The sequence below is a fragment of the Telopea speciosissima genome, chromosome 1, assembly GCF_018873765.1.
Source record: "Telopea speciosissima isolate NSW1024214 ecotype Mountain lineage chromosome 1, Tspe_v1, whole genome shotgun sequence".
In the NCBI taxonomy this organism is placed as follows: domain Eukaryota; kingdom Viridiplantae; phylum Streptophyta; class Magnoliopsida; order Proteales; family Proteaceae; genus Telopea; species Telopea speciosissima.
Window position 1 is genome coordinate 86,224,509 of NC_057916.1, and position 20,186 is coordinate 86,244,694.

At 39.8% G+C, this 20,186-nt stretch overlaps 2 protein-coding genes across 2 annotated transcripts; one reads left to right on the top strand and one right to left on the bottom strand.

The window, feature by feature from the left end:
* Positions 1 to 3,824: 3,824 nt before the first annotated feature.
* Positions 3,825 to 4,713, bottom strand: LOC122664177 (mitochondrial import inner membrane translocase subunit TIM23-2-like). The gene has a single exon (XM_043859896.1). It carries the CDS (start codon positions 4,587 to 4,589, stop codon positions 4,035 to 4,037), a length of 555 nt encoding a protein of 184 aa, XP_043715831.1. The 5' UTR covers positions 4,590 to 4,713; the 3' UTR covers positions 3,825 to 4,034.
* A 7,480-nt stretch (positions 4,714 to 12,193) lies between these two features.
* On the top strand, positions 12,194 to 13,358 carry LOC122664170 (mavicyanin-like). The gene is made up of 2 exons (XM_043859882.1): positions 12,194 to 12,537; positions 12,719 to 13,358. Exons 1-2 carry the CDS (start codon positions 12,345 to 12,347, stop codon positions 13,117 to 13,119), a joined length of 594 nt encoding a protein of 197 aa, XP_043715817.1. The 5' UTR covers positions 12,194 to 12,344; the 3' UTR covers positions 13,120 to 13,358.
* The last annotated feature ends 6,828 nt before the right edge of the window (positions 13,359 to 20,186 follow it).

A 20,186-nucleotide genomic window follows, 5' to 3' on the forward strand; every position in this document is an offset into this window, starting at 1 on the left:
ATTATCACCGATGGCCAGCTTCAATCCAAGTACTAAGGAAGCCAGCTGTGCAACCATCATCATTTATAACTATCAATTCTCTTTAGCGTCTATGAACTCTCTGATGTCTACCAACTCTGGTTATGCAAGAACACCCCAAGAAGCTGAAGCGAGAGGATCCAGCAATGAGCCTCAAGGGCTTTATCGATGGGATTCGAAACCATAGAGATTTGGGGGCCACCGGAGCTTTTTGCTATTGTCTTTGATTTGCTATCTAATTTGAAAGACTTTGTGTATGCATGTATTAAGAAGATGGACAGATCAATCATTAGCATAGCTCATAACTTAGCCTTTAAAGCTAGAGACATGAAGTTCATGAGTTAACTTTCTGTTTCTGTAGTTTATTTGAGTTTTTCTTTTCACATCAAAAGAAAAAATTGTGCCATGGTATGCCAGGATATGCCAGGAGAGTGTGTGTGAAATGGGAAATAAGAAAGCATAATTTTAGCATACTAAATTGTTACAAACTTGTCAAAGGTTATAGCCAAATTAGAAATAGAAATTTGCAGCAGGATCTGTTATCGATTAGTAGCATTCCTTGTGAGCAGGACTTTGGCCTTTGTCACTGATACATTCTCATGGTTAGAAATTGTAGTATTAAAAGATGCATCAATTAGAACACCCTATGTTATCTCTTACATAAATCCTTCGCCCTCGGATCTTAATCTTGACTACAACTCAAATATTTACGGCCTGCCCAGTTTTTCCACCTTTGTTCCATATCACTCCCACTGTCGCAGCCACTTCCTCTGGCTGTGTGTATCAAACCATTACAGGCCTCTCTTTGTCGCCCATAACAAACCATCTCAATCGGCATCCCGTCATACTGTGGACTTGTGAGAGAACAATGTATAAATGTATTCATATTCGCTGCATGTAATGAGCCAACAATGTTTCTATTTCTTGACTGCCCAAACATTCTGCTTCATTAAGGCATGATAGGTATCATAAAAAGGCATACCCAGTGCACAAGGATCCTGCCACTATAATGTATGCAACATTACCCCCGCTACACAAAGGCAGTTTCCAGAGACTCGAACCCGTGGCCACTTAGTCACAATGGAACAACTTTACCGTTGCACCAAGGTCCACCCTCTATGATAGGTATCATAGTCATCTAATAAATGTCCTTGTTAACTTTTCAGTGATACATGCTGATCCCTGACCACCTAGAATCTATTCTCCACAACATTCACCCAAATCCAGTTCTAGGAGTTACATCCTCTCCAATCACTACCTTTTTTTTTTTTTTTTTTTCTGGGGTGAGGGTGTTGTTGGGGTTAAGAATAGTTAACTTTTGATAGCTATAGAGTTGAGATGACAAAAAATTTGCAGTATCTTGGTCATCAATCTCCACTACTCTTTTTCCTATCCTATTTAGTTAAGGCTATGTTTGGAAGCAAGAAAGGGAGAAAAAAAAATCAAATTTTTTGAAAGAGGGGAGAGAGACAAAAATCAATCATTACCTTTCTTTTCTTGGATTACAAACATAAGCCTCAAGGGAAAAACTTTTCCATGCTGCAAAGTGCAATTTCCCTGTCGTATGGGTTTTTTTTGTTAACAATTATTATTTCTTTCTCCTGCTCTGAATTTGTTGATCCCATATGAATGATACCTTTTTCAAGACAGCCATTGGTGGTGGCATGCAGATTCCTTTCTACTATGTTGCCTTCTCAAAACCTTAGTTCCAAGTTTTCAGTCACCATCACCACCACCACCACCACCGACAACAACAAGAAGAAGAAGAAAAACACATATAAATACACTGCTTTACTCTCAACTCTCAACTCTCCACCATCTAGTTCTTCTGCACCAACTCTGCCTTCTCTTAATCTCTTCCATATCTTATCTAAAATTTTGATTCCCTAGCCTATTTTGTGTCATCATCAATTCCTCTTTCATTGATGATGATACAGGACTATCACAAACAACCTCATGCTTCATAATAAGTAGTCAGTTTGATCTTGAAAGTGTTCTAGCATAAAGTTCAACCAATTCTACGGTTAGGGTTAAGGTTTCTAAAATGTTTCTGGGTTTGGGAACTAGAATTCAACACAAATGATGTAATTTATGGAAATAGGATAATGACATGTTAGCTATTATGGCGTTTTAAAGTTATTGATTGCTAGGGTAGTAGAGTTTGGTGGTTGGCTGCAATACTTATTGATTGCTAGGGTTGAAGAGTTTGGTGGTCAGCTGCAATACATGTGATTGGATTTTGGCTTAGTAAAAAGAAATAACGTTTATGCAAAAAGACTAGGGTTGTAGAAACTGGTCCATGGTTAGAGAATCATCATTAAAAAAAATAAACAACAAAAATCTCGATGAATGCACTGGCAGACACCAACTGGATACCAGAATCACTTGGTGAAGTTCTAAAAATAAGACTCTTTTGTATGTACCTTATTCAATTTTTTGTGGGGGTTTTGAGCTGCTGATGCTTGCCATCAAGTCTAATTTGAGAATCTCAAAACTCAAAAGGAGAACAATAAGGAAGAATAACGCAACAGACAGACAGAAACTTATCGCATTAGATATCAATACTCCACTATAGAACAACAAGTGCCATGGAGAACTGATATCAGAACCACCAGATGATGTGGACAACCAATCAAATACTGATGAAGCAACTCAGATTTCAGATTTGAGCCAGAGGTAATGAATTTTAAAAAGAAAGTTCCAAACTGGCTAATCTCCATTTTCCTTTGTAAAAAGTAAACAAAATAAATGAAAATAAAAACAATAAAACCCTGAATCCTTACCAAAAGAAATGAATAACAAATCACTAGCAATTCATCCAAAAAAAAAAACAAATCACTAGCAATTTTAGCCACTTCCAATCCTCGTTCATGGAACAACCAAACCTGTTTTAAGTAAAATTAACAATACATTCCATTTCCCCTTTTCATTTACATGTTTCTTTTCTTTTTGTCTCAAAATTCTGCAAATATTGTTACCAAAAAGAAAGGAGAACCCAATAAATTATTTTTCAAACCAACTTATAACAGTTACTACACGATTTTCCCCTCATCTAAACATCAAGTAACTAAAAAACAAAAACACAAATTAAGCAAAAAGAGATTATAATAATGATTGTCAACAATTGACAATTGCATTTCTTAGAGGATCCAGCCATGTGTAGTTCAAAACTCAAACTCTTCCAGCCAATTTAATTAATGAGTTAGCATTCCTCAGATAGGTAGAGTATAAGTGCTTGAATTCATGACTCTATACTACAAAATTTATTTCTGAAGCTCTTCAAAATCCAAATATGGGATGCATAGATGGACATAAAACATATACACTGAAGGAGCTGTTTCACATAAATGATCAATCCCAGAATGAGAAGGCAAAGCAAAATAATAATAATAATAAAGTATCAACCTAGGAACCAGGGGGTTGGGGGGTGGAAGCTGCATCTGTTCTATGGAAGGTCCAAGTATCAATATCCACAAGTATAATACAAACAGTTTCCCTGCATGGGCAAACCATCCCAGGCCCAACCAGAGAGAGAGAGGAGGAAAAAATATAGTTTCTGCAATTTAAGCTTTATCTAAGCCCAGAAAAGTACTTTTATTCTATTAATTTGACCATAACAACCACAGAAAGCAGTGTTTTTTTTGGGAGAGGGGTGTTAACAAAGGGAGAAAAAAAAAACACGTTTATAGTTTTCAAGTGTAAGAACCTTGAATCATGAATCTAAACAATATGAGAGGAATTCACCAGCAGCAACCAATCAGATGAGTTCTGAAGGCAAAACGGAGATTCCAATTCCGGCTCCCGAAATAAAAATTTAGTTAACTCATAGAATAGAATGTTTCTTCGCGTACATAGATGGCTCAATTATTCAACAACATCCACGCATTCCACAAATTACATGGAGATGGTAGGTGGAAAGAAATTAGAAATCGATAACATGTATATTTTAATTTTCATAGCTGAGAACACAAGAATAATACCCACGTATGAGGAAGAAGGAAGGAGAAGAACAAACCCTAAATGGGCACGTATCTTTTGATAACCTGCTTCCCTGTAACCACAGCGCCGACCATCAGCCCTCCAATAGCGCCGGCAACAGCGGCTGACCTTGGCCCGGACGCCGCCTTATACAGGGCTCCGGTAACAAGACCGGCCAAGACACTGTTTATGACGTCGTCGGTGTCTCTGACGGCAACGATTCCACTCTCCAGCCCCGCGTACAACAAGCCAATAACGCCAACTCGGTTACCGAATTGGCGGCCAGAGTGGCCGGAGGCGTTGAGGATGCGATTGATGCGGAGTTTCAAGGTGTCACCCTCTTCGAAGGCCTTGACACCTTCGACAAGGCCCTTACCTGCCCCGGCGATAGCTCCGGCGAGATAGCCACAGCCGGTGTAGTAGGTAAGATTCTCACCCCAGGATCGGCGCTGCACAAGGGATTCTTCTTGGAAGAGGAATTCAGGGGACGTCGGGAGTTTATAAAGGGTTTGAACCGGTAGATGCAGATCCTGGTAGGGGTTGTAGAGGCGAGGACGATCTTCATCTCCATGATCACTTTTCGAAAACGCCATAAAAAATTTTCTTTGATTTAACAACTGTTTTTTTATCTCCCAGGAAACCCCAATTCCAATATGGAATCTAGATTTGATCTCAGAAGAGAATTTGGCTTCTGGGTCTTGACTTGAAGAGCTCCGTCTAGTTCTTCTCCTTCAACCTTTAGGTGGAGGACCAGTCGAGAAACTAGAAAAAACTACTGAGGGATTGAAAGGTGGCGAGGCCACGAGAGAGATCTCGAGATTCTAAACCTAACACCGCCTTAAACCCACCTCGGTGCTTGTCCAGCCGAGCACGAAAGAAAAAGCGTGAAGGGACGGACTTTGGTGGTAACTACCTGAATGGTGGTGATTCAAATAGTTAGCAAAAACAGAAACGAAATAGAGTTTTACGATACGGATTTTAAATGGTAAAAAATTACAAACGAATGGTAAAATAAAACGATCAAAAAAACAGAAAATGATAAAAAATGGAAAAACGGACGATATCGATTTTAAATGTTTATATTTGAAAAAAGCAAAATAAAAAAAAATATCACTATTCTCATATAAATTGAGAAATTATTATTTAAAATACATGTTTCTATTTTCGGTATGCAGGCATTGATTTTGAGTTGAAGGCGATACCATGAAAAATATATCCCTTCGAGTCATCTTTACGTCGGTGAAAGAATCAAGTCGATCAAAGTTCGGGAGAGAGAGATATGATCAGTTAAGTCCAAGGTCTTAAAAAACACCAAAAAAATGAAAACGCATTTTAAACGCATTTAAAACGGAAATGCTTGCCGTTTGTCATTTTTTACTGTATGTTTGGGAAACATACAACAAAACGTATTTAAAACGGTCAAAAACGAAAACGTGTTTAAAACGAAGTTTTAAGCGCGTTTTGCTAACAGTATGACTGAGCAAGGTTCCAGTAATCGGTATCGGCCAATACCGATCCGATACATGTTCAAATTGATCTATATCGGTTTGGAACGGTCAGATATACCCGTTTCCTTTGAAAAAATGAATGTATTTTACAATTTTACTTGTCTCTAATTCGTATCTTAGATGCATGGATATAGGATCGTTCAAGAATTAATATACACTTTTACTTGTCTCTAATTCGTATCGATTCACGGATACAGGATCGATCAGGAATCAATATCGATATAAATCAACTGATTCAGCCAATCCGGGATTCCTCAAACCATACTCGTGAGTGGTGAGGGAATAACGTCTAGTTCAACTTTTTTCAATTCTAGTCGAAGAAAAAAAAAAAAAAAAAAAATAGAACCACCAGAACCAACCAGACCAACTAATTGAATCTAGAACTTCACGAATATAATTAGGGGAATTATTAACATAACAAGGATCTGTTATTTTTTCCAAACATAACAAGACAGCATCTACCCTCTTAAAACTACTCTTAGGGACGCAGTTGGAATTGAAATAACTTCATAAGGACAAATGAGTGAAATCACATTCCCTGTTAAAAATAAATGGAAAATTTCGCAAAAAAATAAATCTTTAACTAAACTTCTTAACTAAGGGTTAATTTGTAATTCAACTTCGCCCCTTCTTCCTCTTCCCAGGTCTTAGTGTCACGTTGAATATCGATCTGCCGGCGACCCCTTCATGTTCTCCATCTCCGACAGTACAACGACCCCAATCGAAGAGGAAACAACTCCAGAGTTAAATCGTAAGTTTAGCACACAATTCCTTCGCCCCTTCTTCCTCTTCCCAGGTCTTACACTTTGAATATCGATCTGGCGGCAACCCCTTCATCTTCTCCATCTCCGACAGCCTCGCAGCGACCCCAATCGAGGAGGAAACAAATCCAAACTCTGCCCTGGTTCTCCTTTTCTATAGTACAAGTGAGTCTCTTCCCCAATCCTCGATTTCTTAGTAATATCAGTGTAACTCTGCAGACAAAACATGCTTAATTAGATTGGCATTACAACCTGTCACTTGTGGTTGGGTTAGAGATATATGGATACAATTAGTTTGATTTGTGTTATATACTTGATTTGTTCCCACAAACTTTTCTTCTTAGGAACAAATCCGGGCTCTAGAACCGATCTGACTTGATCCCCTCTCCATATACAACCACAGGAATTTCAATTATCTTCTTTCTTTCTCTCTCTGTGTGAATATTTTTTTTCTGTTGATATTATTTCTATAACATTCAATGCTCACTGTGAAAGTAAAATTTTGGCTTTCATTCTGCAACAAAGTAATGGTTTTGTGGTATAGAATTTTTAGATTGGCCTTAATATTTCTAACTCCAATTGGAATCGGATATGTTATGCTGTTAGTATATCTAACTTCTGGTTGTTCTATGCTTGTTTTATGAAATATTGGTTGATGTTCACAATTGGAATCTCTGTTATAGAATAGTTGAAAGTTTCTGGTTTGTAATTCTGGAAGTGATATGTAGGTGTTTATACGTTTTTTTTTTTATGTGGGACTTGAGATGCCTTGAGTCGTTGCCCTTTCATTCTTTGGCATGGTATTCATTAAATTTCAAATGTGTGTTCTTAGTAAAAAGTTAGTACTAGTGTGATTCTTCTCTGATGCAAAAATGTTGAGTATGTGACTATCAACTATCAACTGTTTAGTTTCTCTAGTTAATTATCTTATTAATTTCATAATGTTTTACCCTTTTTTTTTTTTTTTTTTTTTTTTTTTTGGTAAATGGATAATGTTTTACCCTTAAGGTACATAGATATATAGAGATATTCCTCTTCTTTACACCAAATAAATACTTATATAAATTGTATCAATGAAGCAAGGTGAAATTGAGCTTTCATTAGTTTGGCAGTATAATCTTATAAATATTAGACTATTTATATCCTATCTATGGACTATGTAGGGAAGAGCCTACCAACTCATTGACATTGCTCAACTCATTTCTTTGTTTTAGTTGTCTGTCTTTTTTTGATGGTACTAGTGAATACTCATTTTCAGTTTATCTGTTATTATACCTGTCTTAGCCATATGTTTTTCTGTTAAGATATCCTTGTGAGGTATGTCTTTTTTTGGTAAATCTTGTGTGGTATGTCTATGTATCTACTCATCACTCATGGTTCATGGATTCAGATCCTCTCCCGCACGGGTGGCTTTTCAATGCACATACAACGGTTGGGTTAGCATGATGTGCACCCCAGCACACACCTTGTTGTGCATCATGTCAGTTCAGCCGTTGAACTTGCGATGAACAGGCGCTTGCGCAGAAGAGGATCTGGTTTCCATGGTTGATACACCCAATTGATGATCCTTAATTTTTTCACTTGACAATTTTCATTTGAATCAATGTTTTAAAAATTTGGACTGGATGGGTCAATTCTGATCAAATTAGACGCAGACCAAAGCTGATCTGAGAAACTCCTCTTCGCATGAGGGTGACTGCCAATTCAATAGAGCACTGACCAAAGTCCCAGGGAGAATTTATTAGTGGGTTCACTAGAGGGAACCCACGCTCACACAGCCAGCTGCCTTCTAGAGTCTTTTTCTTTTTATACTTCTTTCATTTCTCATTAGTGTCCTATTACTTGTATACTTCTTCTATCTAATCCCTTCATTGAAGGGATCTTCCTCTTGTAATCGGGTATCTAGAACCCTCACAGAATATTGAATACACGCACAATTTTCTCCTCTCTTGCTTGTTTCTTCACAGAGTTTGATTGTCCGACTTTCCCCCCATCGGATGTCAGACATCCTTATTCCCACCCCACCTCCCCCCTTGGTCGCCCTCTCCTCTTAGAGCTGGGATGCCACCCTGACTGCCCTCTTTGGTTCACTCCTAGACACCTATGGCACTTTGATAGGGGTTTGGACCCCCAAAAAAAACCAAGAAGAAGATTTGGCTTTATCAACCTCTATACAAATACTGGGGTTAAGGCATTTTTGGGCCAATGTTGACCAATTGCTTATTGGTCCTTCTTTACCAAATCTGGATCCCGATTCTATGTTTTAAAACCTAGATTGAAATTAAAGATTGAGAAGTAGTTTTCTGCTCGGGAGTGTGGTCTACGCTAGCACTCTCATGTGTCTATCTCTCTTCTCTTCAAAACATGGGGGCATAGGTGACTTTTCAAATGGAGAGGAGAGAGATAGACTCATAGGAGTGCTGGCTTAGGTCACACTCCCAGACAGAGAACTTTCTCCCTTAAAGATTTTACATAGAGAGAATCATATCAGCTTAAAAACAGCTTAATCTTGGGAAAAGCTACTTATCACTCAATAGGTTACAAAATTGTTGTAAACTATTTCTGCCGCCCTTGGAATTGTGGAAATCACCATCTTATAGAGAGAGACAACGTATAAATCTGTACCTTAAACTAGAGAAGGCGTCGACCATTGCCAAAGCATTCCCGCTTGGGAAGTCATACTTGGGATGAACTTTGGAAATTTTTTTACTTGAAGTGGATTCGGCAGACCTTGAGTTATTTAATGACCAATTAATGGTTTGGATTAACATAATCGGGCTTGTAGAGTTGTTCTGAAAATATGAATGTAGATTATGATTGAACTTCAGAGGTCGTGGCAATGCCCTCTCTTCCTTCTGGCGGTATCTTTGTCAAGTTCTTCGGTGGTTGTGTTGAAAGCTGCCATTTTCGTGCATTTTGAGAGAGTTTTGTTAGAAATTCTCATGCGGAACGCCTGGGCAAAACTTGTCCATGAATTGTTTGATGAAACAACCAGAGATGCATCCAAATAATGTTCTCTTTTTCAGTTAAGAATGCATTCTATCCTCTGAGAATGGAAATGTGCATTCTTAGATTGAGAATGCATACCAAATACAACCTAAAATGTTCATATAGAATCGATTTGCATCAAAATTAGAATTGGCCTTGGCCAATTTGGTGGTTAATATCCTAAATTTTGGCCTCAATTGTAAGAACCATCACACCTCTGATTCGAAAAAAAGTCAACAACTGCAAAAACAAGAAGTCAACGAGTGTGCTTATTGACAGATTGGAGCCAGCTAACTATTCTAGAGAGTATTTTTATATTTTTTATTAGAAAAAGAACACTATACCTGTTGCATGGCCCACATGGCTCTTGTGTCTAAACATAGAAATGCATATGAAAGTATCATGGTGCGTCACTGCCCCCATGGATGGAAAGATGGAAGTCCTGCTCGGGGCCATGCTTGTGCACACGTTCTCATTGGTCAGTGCGTATTGCAAGCACGACAGACTCGGATAACAGCGATCACTTTCCCATTTTCAATGGCGAAGGATTGATCTTGTTTTCAACAAAATTATCAACTTATGCCATGACATTAAGGTGTCAAACCGTAAATCAAACCGATTGAACAAACTTGAACTAAATCAGACCAATTTTCTATCGGACGTGTTTCAGTTTGGGATATTATGACATTGGTAACATACCACATCAAATCTTAGAGAAGGGCTGTGTTCCGAATGCATTCACTATATAAGAAATTGAGATTTGAAAAGAAAAGAAACAATCTGCTTCGACGGACTCTTCCAGCAGGCTTATGGCTGAGCAGCATTTCATCATACACATGTCGGGTCTGCCTAGCTTGGTGGCTTATGTGTACATGGTGGTTGCAGGACAAATCTGAAAGATCTTGGCTAGATTATTAAGGGTGCATTGGCTTTATCATGGGCAATCAAAATTCAAACACCTCCCTAAGCAACCGAAGGTTTGGTTTGCATTTCGGGCAACCCAAAATCAGTTCTTTTAACCAATCTTCAGTCCAAACAAGAGATCTTTGTTAAGCTCTTATGGAAGGAAGGGAAGATTAGATGACAAGGAACAGGTTCAGCCCTGTAAAAACTTCTATTGTAGATAAGGGAGAAAGAAAGTGGATGATCAACAGCAATTACTTGTCGATTCCCATGAATTACTTCAATAGGCCACCCTCCCTGCAGGATTTCTGCTTTAAGCCATAACAAATGCTAAATCCCTTTTACTTTTAAACCTGGAGAGAGCAAAATTGAACGTTGTTAAAGTTTTCATATATAAAGTGATTAAAGTTAATGGAATCCTTTTTTAAATTTAAAACCCTATATATCATCATGCTACCACACATAATGGGCTGGAGGGATAAGTGGAGAGAATAGAGAGATACAGGTTGTTCTAAAAATAATAATTTAGATTAAGTTTTGCTTCCGTGGTGGTGGAGAAAGAAGAATCTCTTCACCACTGATGATTTGATCTTGTGAATGCACTCATCTCTCTCATTATAAACTCCTACCCTCTATTATACAGGATAAAAAATGTTTAGAGAATAGACCACATCGGTCGGTCACTCCAAAAAAATTTTGTTGCCTTAAATACCTTTTGAGTCTCTTCACCCAATGGTTAAGTTTCTTGGAATGGATATTTACATGGAATCAGAGCAAGTTTCGATCTTACACCCATTTCACTTTGAGTAGTACCGTTAAAGCTTTTTGTTGCCTCATATATTCGCAGATTCTCCACCTAATAGTTCAAGTCAGGGTGTAAATTGGTTGGTTTAAGGCAGTTTCAGTGTGGAAAGGATGAATTTGAGAAGCTATTATTTTAAGAAAAAATTTTCACACACTACTTAAGAGTGCAATTTCCCTCTCACATAGATTTATTTATTATTTTTTTCTATTCTGACATGTGGAGCCATGTGAATGATATCTTTTTCAAGATAACAATTAGTGTGGTGTGTAGATTCTTTCCCATACTAGCAGGTGAAAAACACTCTCCTCCCTTATTTTAATTAGTATAGAGAAGAATTAGTAAACAAAAGGCTGACAAGTTCCAAAATCCGGAATCTTTACTTGAGTCATAAAAAAATTCTTTTACTTATTGCACATGACTAACACCTCTCTACCCAACACCTGTTAAATCTTTTTTTTTTTTTTTTTTATGAGAAAAGAAATTTTATAAGATTACGAAGGCAAATTTATACAAGAATCAAAGAGACAGCAAGTAGTAGAGTTGGCCACTTGGATTATCTTTTGCACCCATTTCAAACAGGAAAATAAAAACACATGACATGACAGAGTGAAATCTATTGTATAGAGGGAGGGGTTGAACTTGAACCCTCAATTAACATCAAATGTGGCCTAATAATATGCCTTAAAACAGGGGGAAATAAAATAGACTGCATGTCCAACTAGCCCATGTGCTGCATGCAGTGAGGTAAAATAATAGACTCCACTACTAATAAGTCCTAATTCCCACCCTCTTAATCCCATCACATGATCTTAACACCCCCCCCCCTCCCAAAAAAATAATATCCTAATGCTTTCCTTCGAATCATTGATCAGTAAATTCTGAATTAACTTATATGTAATAATAATATGATGTGAAATGCATAGAACTTAAATATAAGTCAATGGTCAACCATCATATAATTATAAACGTTCTTTTTTTTCTTTTTTTTGGGTAAATTAATTATATATATTCAATCTATGGAACTTATGGACTTTCACAGTTCAAACCATTCCTTTTCTGCCTTTACAGATCCAGCCTAAAGCAATAAAGAATGAAGAGAAGGGGGAAATCCTTTCAGGTCTCAGGAGTCAGGATGGGAGAGGATGGGAGAAAGAAAGAAAATAATAAGAAAATAGATGTGACAGGCACTCTCGAAGCTGGCATGGCAGCTTTGAGAGTCTCTTCTCAATTCTTTTAATAGAAGAAAGGTATTCAAAGTAATTCTGTCTTTCAAATTTGCCCTCTTCCCCAGTTTTCTGTCTCAGACCAATTGTCTTCGAGCCCATAAGATTTCCTGTGTTTTGCTTCTCAATTTGAGAGAGACACACACAACGAGAGAACGAGATGACAAATTTTAGGCTTTCAAGATGCCAATTTTTTTGGGCAGTTCAGGTTCTTATGCTGCTGCAAACCAATGTCCTCTGCTATCAATACCAGGTGGGAGATTTGCATGCTTGGGGGATGCCCACTTCAGCCAATCCAAATATCTACACCAACTGGTCCCAAACAAACCAGGTTAAGATTGGAGATTCTGTGTGTAAGTTTTTCCTCACTCAATCCTATTCATCATATCGTTTTGGCATTTGATCTCTGTATTTTGTATTCCCAGAAAAAACAACTTACAAAGGATTGGATTGGAAACCTATTTCAATTTGTTCTGTTCATTGTCATTCATGTGTTTTGGGTGGAAAAAAATCTTGATCTCTTGCTATCTGCAGTCTTCCTCTATCCACCGAGTCAAGATTCAGTGATCCAAGTCACTGAGCAAGCATTCAACGCATGCAACCTCAAAAACCCCATCTTATCCATGGACGACGGCAATTCGTTGTTTAACATCACTTCACCGGGTAGATTCTACTTCACGAGTGGAATACCAGGGCACTGCGAGAATTCACAAAAACTCCAAATTTCAGTTCTTTTCGCAAATGGGTCTGCGCTTCCTCCTTCTTACTACGGCTACGACATAAGCGCATCGCCGGCACCTTCTCCTTCGTACTCTACAGCATCTGGGTCCACTCCGACGGCGTCTTCTTCTTTGCCTCTGCAGAGCTTTTCGTCAACCATTTTGGCTGCTGTTTTCGGAGCAACCATTTTTATGATTATCAGTAGCTGTATCTGATGTGGGTTATACTTTGATACAAATTTAATTTGGAACCCGGATCTGAAGCATCTGATTGATTGGTTCAGAGCTACTTCGAGATCATTAGGACCTGGGGATGGAGAACAGTTATTGAAGTCATTATTTGTTTTCAAGTATGAAAGGGATCGTGAGATTTAGTTTTGTCTTATACATGAGATTTGAGAAGTTAGTATTCTTTCTACGATGTAAAGAGAATAAAGATGCATTCTTTCTTCTGAGTCTGTTTATATGATTCAGACAGATAAATGGGTATTTCAATTTTTCTTCCATACTTGACTAAATCCTCAGCTCTTACTGGTTTTCCAGTTAACTGTGAGTCTCACTATTATACGTTAAAAACACAAGATCTAAATGAGAGTAACCAGGTTACTGCATCATCTGTCAACAACAATCCAACTATATTCCCCATGAAACTTAGCTGGCTCCTTCAACTTTTTTTTGGTAATCTAGCTGACCCTGTAACATATCATGCATTCAGTATCTGCTAGAGAGAGAAAGAGGGTTTAGGGGAGGGAATTCTGAAAGGGTAGGGGCGATTCAAGATCTCCTCCCACGTAGCAACCTGCAACAGAAGCTATTGATATTATCTTAAAAGAGTTAGTTCATGGCACATTAGCCCATTTGGATCGGCACAACTGTGTTTTTTCCTTGTTTAAATTTCATATTTTGTTGACCAGATCCTTCTTATTGAACCAATCGATTGTTTTAAAAATGAGGATCCGATCAAAAGATTTTGACTGATTTGTATTGGTTGATCCCTGTATGGAGATTTTGATTCTACTGCTTCTTTATCGATCCGATCTTAATCGGTATCAACCAATCCAGATCACATTCTGGGTTTCTAATCCTTGAAGACATACTTAAATATAAACCCCACATAACGAGTTCCAATCTCCAGAACAACCACGATTTGCCACCCAACAAATTTCCCCCTTTAAATATCAGTTCACCAAAGCCACAATCCTGAAACCACGGCTTTGTTTACAAATATCATCTCTTTTACCTTTTGTCCCCACCAATTTCATGAAGCCATTTTTTTTTTTTTCAAATTGGGGGAGTTTGGTAAGACAGTCTCTAAAAATAAGACTTTTTAGTTTTTTTTTTTTTTTCGTAAGAAAAAGTCTATTCATTAAACTGTGTAAAGCACATGAACTCAGCATTACAAGAAGACTGAATCCAAGGAGTGGAAATGGGTCAGTCTTTCCTACACAGAATGGAAAGAGCCCTCCTAGCCAAAGTATCTGCAATTCCATTGCAGTCTCTGGGAATGTGGTTGAACGAGCATTGTGCAAAGGCTGTGGACAGGTGGGAAATATCATTGATAATCAGAGACACCTCCAGGGGAGTTCTATTCTGCTGCTTATTGAGATAAGCAATGACTTCTAAGTTGTCTGACTCAACTCTGATCTTAGTCTACCCATCTTCCAAGGCTTGAATCATCTCCTGCCTGATTGCTAAAGCTTCCCCCACCAAGATTGAATGAAAGTTGCAAGGCTCTGAGATAGTCCTAAGAGGGTTGCCCAAGTGATCCCTGATTATGAAGCCCAATCCCTTGCGGTCCGGATCCTTACCTTGGGATGCATCACTATTAAGTTTAACCCCTCCTTCCTCAGGTGGAACCCAATGCCGCTGTATTTGCTGGATTGGATTATTTCCTCCATATGAGGAAGTCTTCGCTGGTTTCTGTGCCTTAAGAAATTCTGTGGATGCTGATTGTGCCTTAAGAATAACCTCCATGGGGGAACCTTGATTGCCATTGAAGACTAGCTCATTCCTGGCTAACCAAAGGGACCAAGCAATGAAACCACACAGGTTTAAAGATTTCTTACGCTCCTTTTTTCCTAGTGTAGAGAAATAATCCCAGCTTTTAATCCAATCACCAACAGTTATGGTACCTTGGGAAGGAAGCATGTGGGAGAGGTTACTACCAAACCATGTTGCCCAAGCAAACTCACAAGAGAGGAGGATGTGATCAATTGATTCTGGTGCTCTTCCACATTTGGGGCAAATGGGATCTAAGGGAATGTGTCTCCTTTGAAGAGCAGTTCCTGTAGCCAAGCCTCTTGCGCAAGCCTTCCACAGAAAAGTACGGATCTTGGGAAGCGTTGGACAATTCCAAATTTTCCTCCAATCGATGCCAGGACCTGTGGTATGACTTGCTCTTGAGGTTGAAGACGATGGTCTTTGGGATTGGAAGGCATCTTCTCTGTTGCAGAGCAAGTGATAAGCAGATTTCACACTAAAGCAACCATTCTTTGCTGCTCCCCATTTTAGCTCATCTTCTTTGGGATACAAAGAGAGGGGGATGCGTAATATAGCCTCTACATCCTGGAGTTGAAAGTGCTGCCGGATAAGGTCCTTGTTCCAAACTCGGTTATCCTTATAAATCAACTCCTCCACCCATTGTAGGTCACACTCATCAGGTCTTGAACCTTTTATTTTGAAATCAGCACTTGAGGGCACCCGGTTGTCCTCCCAGATTTTGATTCGGGTACCTGTTCCAACTTGCCAGATCAACCCCATTTTTAGAGCTTCCCTTCCTTCCATTATACTTCTCCAAGCCCAGGAGCCTTGTGTGCCTATCACTGCCTTCAAGAACTCAGTATTTGGATAATATATAGATTTCATAAATGTGGCCCAATGCGATTTAGGTTCACTGAACAGCCGCCAAGCTATCTTGGCCAACATGGCCTTGTTGTGGAGTCTAGCATCTCGAAATCCCAAGCCACCTACAAACTTGGATCTGCATAATTTCTTCCAAGCTATCCAATTAATGTTCTTCTTTCTAGCTGTGTCACCCTAATATAAGTCACTAGCAGCAGAATTTAATCTTTCATGGTGGGTAATGGGCAGTTTAAAATGAGCTGAAGCAAATGAGCTGACTGTGAAAGCCTTGGACTTCAATAATATTTCCTTCCCTGTTTGGGAGAGGAACTGATTTTTCCATCCCGGCATAAGATCAATGGATTTATCGTTAATGTCATGGAACAATGGTACTTTCGATAAACCAAAATCTGCAGGTAGCCCGAGATACTTTTCGGGTCCTTCTCCATAAGGAATCTGAAGAACACGAGAGAACCAACATTTGAATCTCAATTTTGTGTTTGGGCTGAAACTCAAAGAAGACTTCTTGAGATTTATAGCTTGGTTGCTGGCTGCACAATAGGTATCAAGGCACTTCTTTAATGATCGAAGTTGGGTTAGGTTGGCCTCAGAAAACAGCAGCCAGTCGTCTGCAAAGAGTAAATGAGTAATTGGTTTACCCCTGTTTTTTACTTTGATTCCTTTTATGTCTCCACTCTCATGAGCCTTTGAGATGATAGCCGAGAGGGCCTGAGAGCAGAGAATGAACAAGGCAGGGGATAAGGGGTCCTCCTGCCATACTCCTCTCGAAGGCAACACTTCATCACAGATGTTTCCATTAATAAGAAGACGATAGGAGGCAGAGGTAACGCAAGTCATGACCAGACTTACCCATTTGGTGCTAAACCCAAGCTTCAGAAGCATCTTCTCAATAAATCCCCAATCTAGACGGTCATACACCTTCCTCATATCCAGTTTCACAGCTACCAGCCTTTGCTTTCCTCGTTTCCTTTTTTCAATATAATGAAACAGCTCGTGTGCAGTGTATATATTGTCAGAGATGACTCTTTGAGGCACAAAGGCTGATTGGGATGGGGACATGATCGATGTCCATCAATATAGGCTGCAGCCGGGTTGCCATGATTTTGGTGATAATTTTTGTAACCACATTACATAAACTGATGGGTCGTAGCTGGTCTGCAGACTCAGGGATCTGGACTTTGGGAATTAGGCATATGTAGGTCTCACCGGCTGAAGATGAGAGGTATCCTGTGATGAAGAAATTCCTAACAAAAGCCAATATATCTTTATTGACTATGTCCCAATAATTTTGAAAGAAGGCATGGGGGAAGCCATCAGGTCCAGAAGATTTGAGAGGGGCCATTAAGAAAAGGGATTTTTTTACTTCATCAAGGTTGGGAGGAGAACATAAAAGATCAGCCATTTCAGAGGTTACCTGCTGTTAAACACAATCCAGAGTGTACTGAAGAGCCTCAGGGTCGCAAACTTCAGCTGAAAGAGCAGTTTGAAAGTGCTCAATAATATTGAACTTGAGTTCCAGATGGTTGGCTGTCCACGTGTCATCCTCTTTCTTGAGTTTAAGTAATCTGTTTTGTTGCCTCCTCTGAACAGTTGAAGTATGGAAATATTTGGTGTTGAGATCACCACTTTGCAGCCAAGAATTTCTATCCTTTTGGTGCCAAAAAACCACTTCTTTGTGTAGCTCTTCCTCCAATTTTTTCTCCACTTCTTCAATCTGACGCTGGATGTTTGGTTCTAATTCCATACTCTGGTACCTAGCCAACTCATCTTTCAAATTTCTGATGTTCGTTTGTAGGTGACCAAAGCTAATCCTGTTCCACTTTTTATACTCCCTCTTACACACAACCAGTTTATGTTGTATGTCATGGATAACATCTGTGTCTGTTCCTGCCCAAGCTGTAGAGGCCCCATCTTTGCATTGAGGGTGGTGGAACCACATAGCCTCAAATCTGAAGGGTCTAGCCCCTTTAATCATGCTACCCAATGTATCAATCAAAATTGGATAATGGTCAGATCCCACTGTTGCCTTACAAGTAATTGCAGCATGTTCAAACGCCAATCTCCATTCTAGGTTTGAGAGGGCTCTATCAAGACGAGCTCTGATGAGCGAATTTCCTTTTCTCCTATTCGACCAGGTAAAAGCAGGGCCGTTGCATCCCAGGTCAGATAATTGACAGCTCTCTACAAAATTTCTGAAGTTCTGTACATCTCTGCAGCCCACATTTCCACCATCTTTCTCATGCCAGGCCAGAATCGAATTAAAGTCCCCTATGCAAAGCCATTTCCCCTGCCGGACAGCACCAATCTGTATTAGTTTGTCCCAAACAAGTTGTCTTCTACTTCGAATAGGATCACCATACACAAAGGTTAAATAAAAGTCGTGTAAAGAGTCACCAGTTACCTTTGTGTCTATAATCCTATCACTTGCAGAGAGAATAGTTAACTTGATGTGTTGTTTCCAAAGAACATAGAGACCCCCAGAGTTGCCAATGGCGTCCACCGAGAAAGAGTGAGGCATATGAAGCTTCCTTTTGATGAAATTCAACTTATTGGTATTATCCTTGGTTTCCATGAGGTAGATTATATCAAGTCATTCACCTCTTGAGAGATTCGCTAAGGAATTCATTGTCAGGGGTCTCCCAATCCCTTGACAATTCCAGTTGAATATCTTCATTGCTGCCCGTGGAGCTGATCCACAGCCTCCATGACTATCAAGGATAAAAAATGCCCACTTTCCTCTTGATTCCCAGCTCTTACAGATTTCCTTGTGGATTTCTCAATAGTATTCCTTGCTCTTTTTGGCTTTGTCTTCACTGAAAGTGATTCAGGGAGTTGTCTCCTTGCCCTTGAACGAGAATCCACTTTGTGCATAATAATGTTCCTGGTTATAGCAGGTGAGTGTGGATTCGGGTTATGGGTGGTTTGGTCTACATGGGCCAGGTCAGGTGGATGGGTAGTTATGGGTAAGGGTTGGTTTTGGATATTCTAGTTTCGGCTGGGGCTTTGGTTTGGGTTAGAACTGGTTGGTAAGGCTAGTTGGGTCGATGGAGCTGGGTTGGTAATGGTCAGGGAGTCGTGGCCTGGCTCTTGGTTTGAGTTTAGAGAAAAAGAGGAGAGAAGGGGTAGTAGGGTCATTATGGTGTTGGATAGGTTAGGGTTGAGTCTGAGTTGGTTTACTAGGGAGGTTGACGAGAAGGGTGATGCTGGATTGTTTAGGTTTAGGGCATGGGATTGATGGAGGCTTGGAAGTGTTGACAGTGGATGATTGGTATGTAGGGACTGGAGTGGTGAGTTGTCTAGGGTTTGTAGGTGGTCGGCTAGCAAAGGAATGAGGGAGGTGTGGATAGTGTGAGTTGGGTTGTCAGGGTTTGTTGGGGAGCAGGGTTGTGCTGTACCAGGTTCCATGCCAAATGGAACATGGACACGTGGATTATTCCCTGCAGGCTGAGATTGGGTATCGGTGGTAGGGTTTGGGTTTCCTCTGGTTGGGGTGGTCGGAGTGTTCAGGGTGGTGGCCGGAATTGGTAAATCTTGGTTGGTTTGGTGATAAAATTTGGAATCCACAAATAGCATACTCTCCGATCTCTCGATCGTCCTAATATCAGGGGTGGATACTCGAAGAAAGGGTCCATACTGTGATATGAGCTAGGGTTCTGGGCTAGAGTGGCTAGGAGGTGGGATTGGGTTTCCGGGAGAGCTAGAATTGAATAACAGTTCACAACGATTGAACTCATGGCCAATTAATCCACACCGGTAACAAAATAGGGGAAGGTGTTCATAACATACCGATGTTCTATGCTTAGATCCAGATCGGCGCTTGATATAGATGTTGCTACGCAGAGGTTTTGTAACATCCAATTGAACTCTGCATCGGAGGAAATTGGTTCGTGGCCCACCCTGCTTGTTACGAATCACCGTAGCCTTTTTAGTTCGTCCCATTTGAGTCCCAAACGGAAAGCCATATCTAATGAAAGAAATTCTAGAGGGAGTCCATGGAATTGTATCCAAATATAGAAGAGCTGGAAGTCCCAACTCCCTTTTCATTCCATTTCTCAAGCAGGATGAGGTTACCAGCAACCGTCCATGGACCTTCCTCCATGACATTATCCATGTCCTGTATGTGTTGAAATCGGAACAGAAATTTGTGCTCTGCCAATGGGGAAACCTCCACTGTGTTGTGGGTGTTCCATGCCGCGACCAGCGCTTCAGTAACTGCTTGTCAACGATAAGGTTTGCCGGGGAGGATAAAGCCCACTAGTGTCTTATCCCAAGCTTCGGCAATCTGCTCCTCCGTATCATCATCGAGGAAAAGATCAGTCATCAGATTCTACTTGAGAGGATGGATAGGGCATTGGGGGGGGTGGCAGGAGGTGGTTGGAGCAGTAAACGTCGATCTGAACTCATGGTCGGAAGAAATTTGC

Bases quoted from the DNA above. Each gene is read 5' to 3' on its own strand.
- LOC122664177 (XM_043859896.1), bottom strand. From the start codon at position 4,589: ATGGCGTTTTCGAAAAGTGATCATGGAGATGAAGATCGTCCTCGCCTC.
- LOC122664170 (XM_043859882.1), top strand. From the start codon at position 12,345: ATGACAAATTTTAGGCTTTCAAGATGCCAATTTTTTTGGGCAGTTCAG. The intron at 12,538-12,718 runs GTAAGTTTTTCC...TGCTATCTGCAG, and splicing joins TAAGATTGGAGATTCTGTGT to TCTTCCTCTATCCACCGAGT.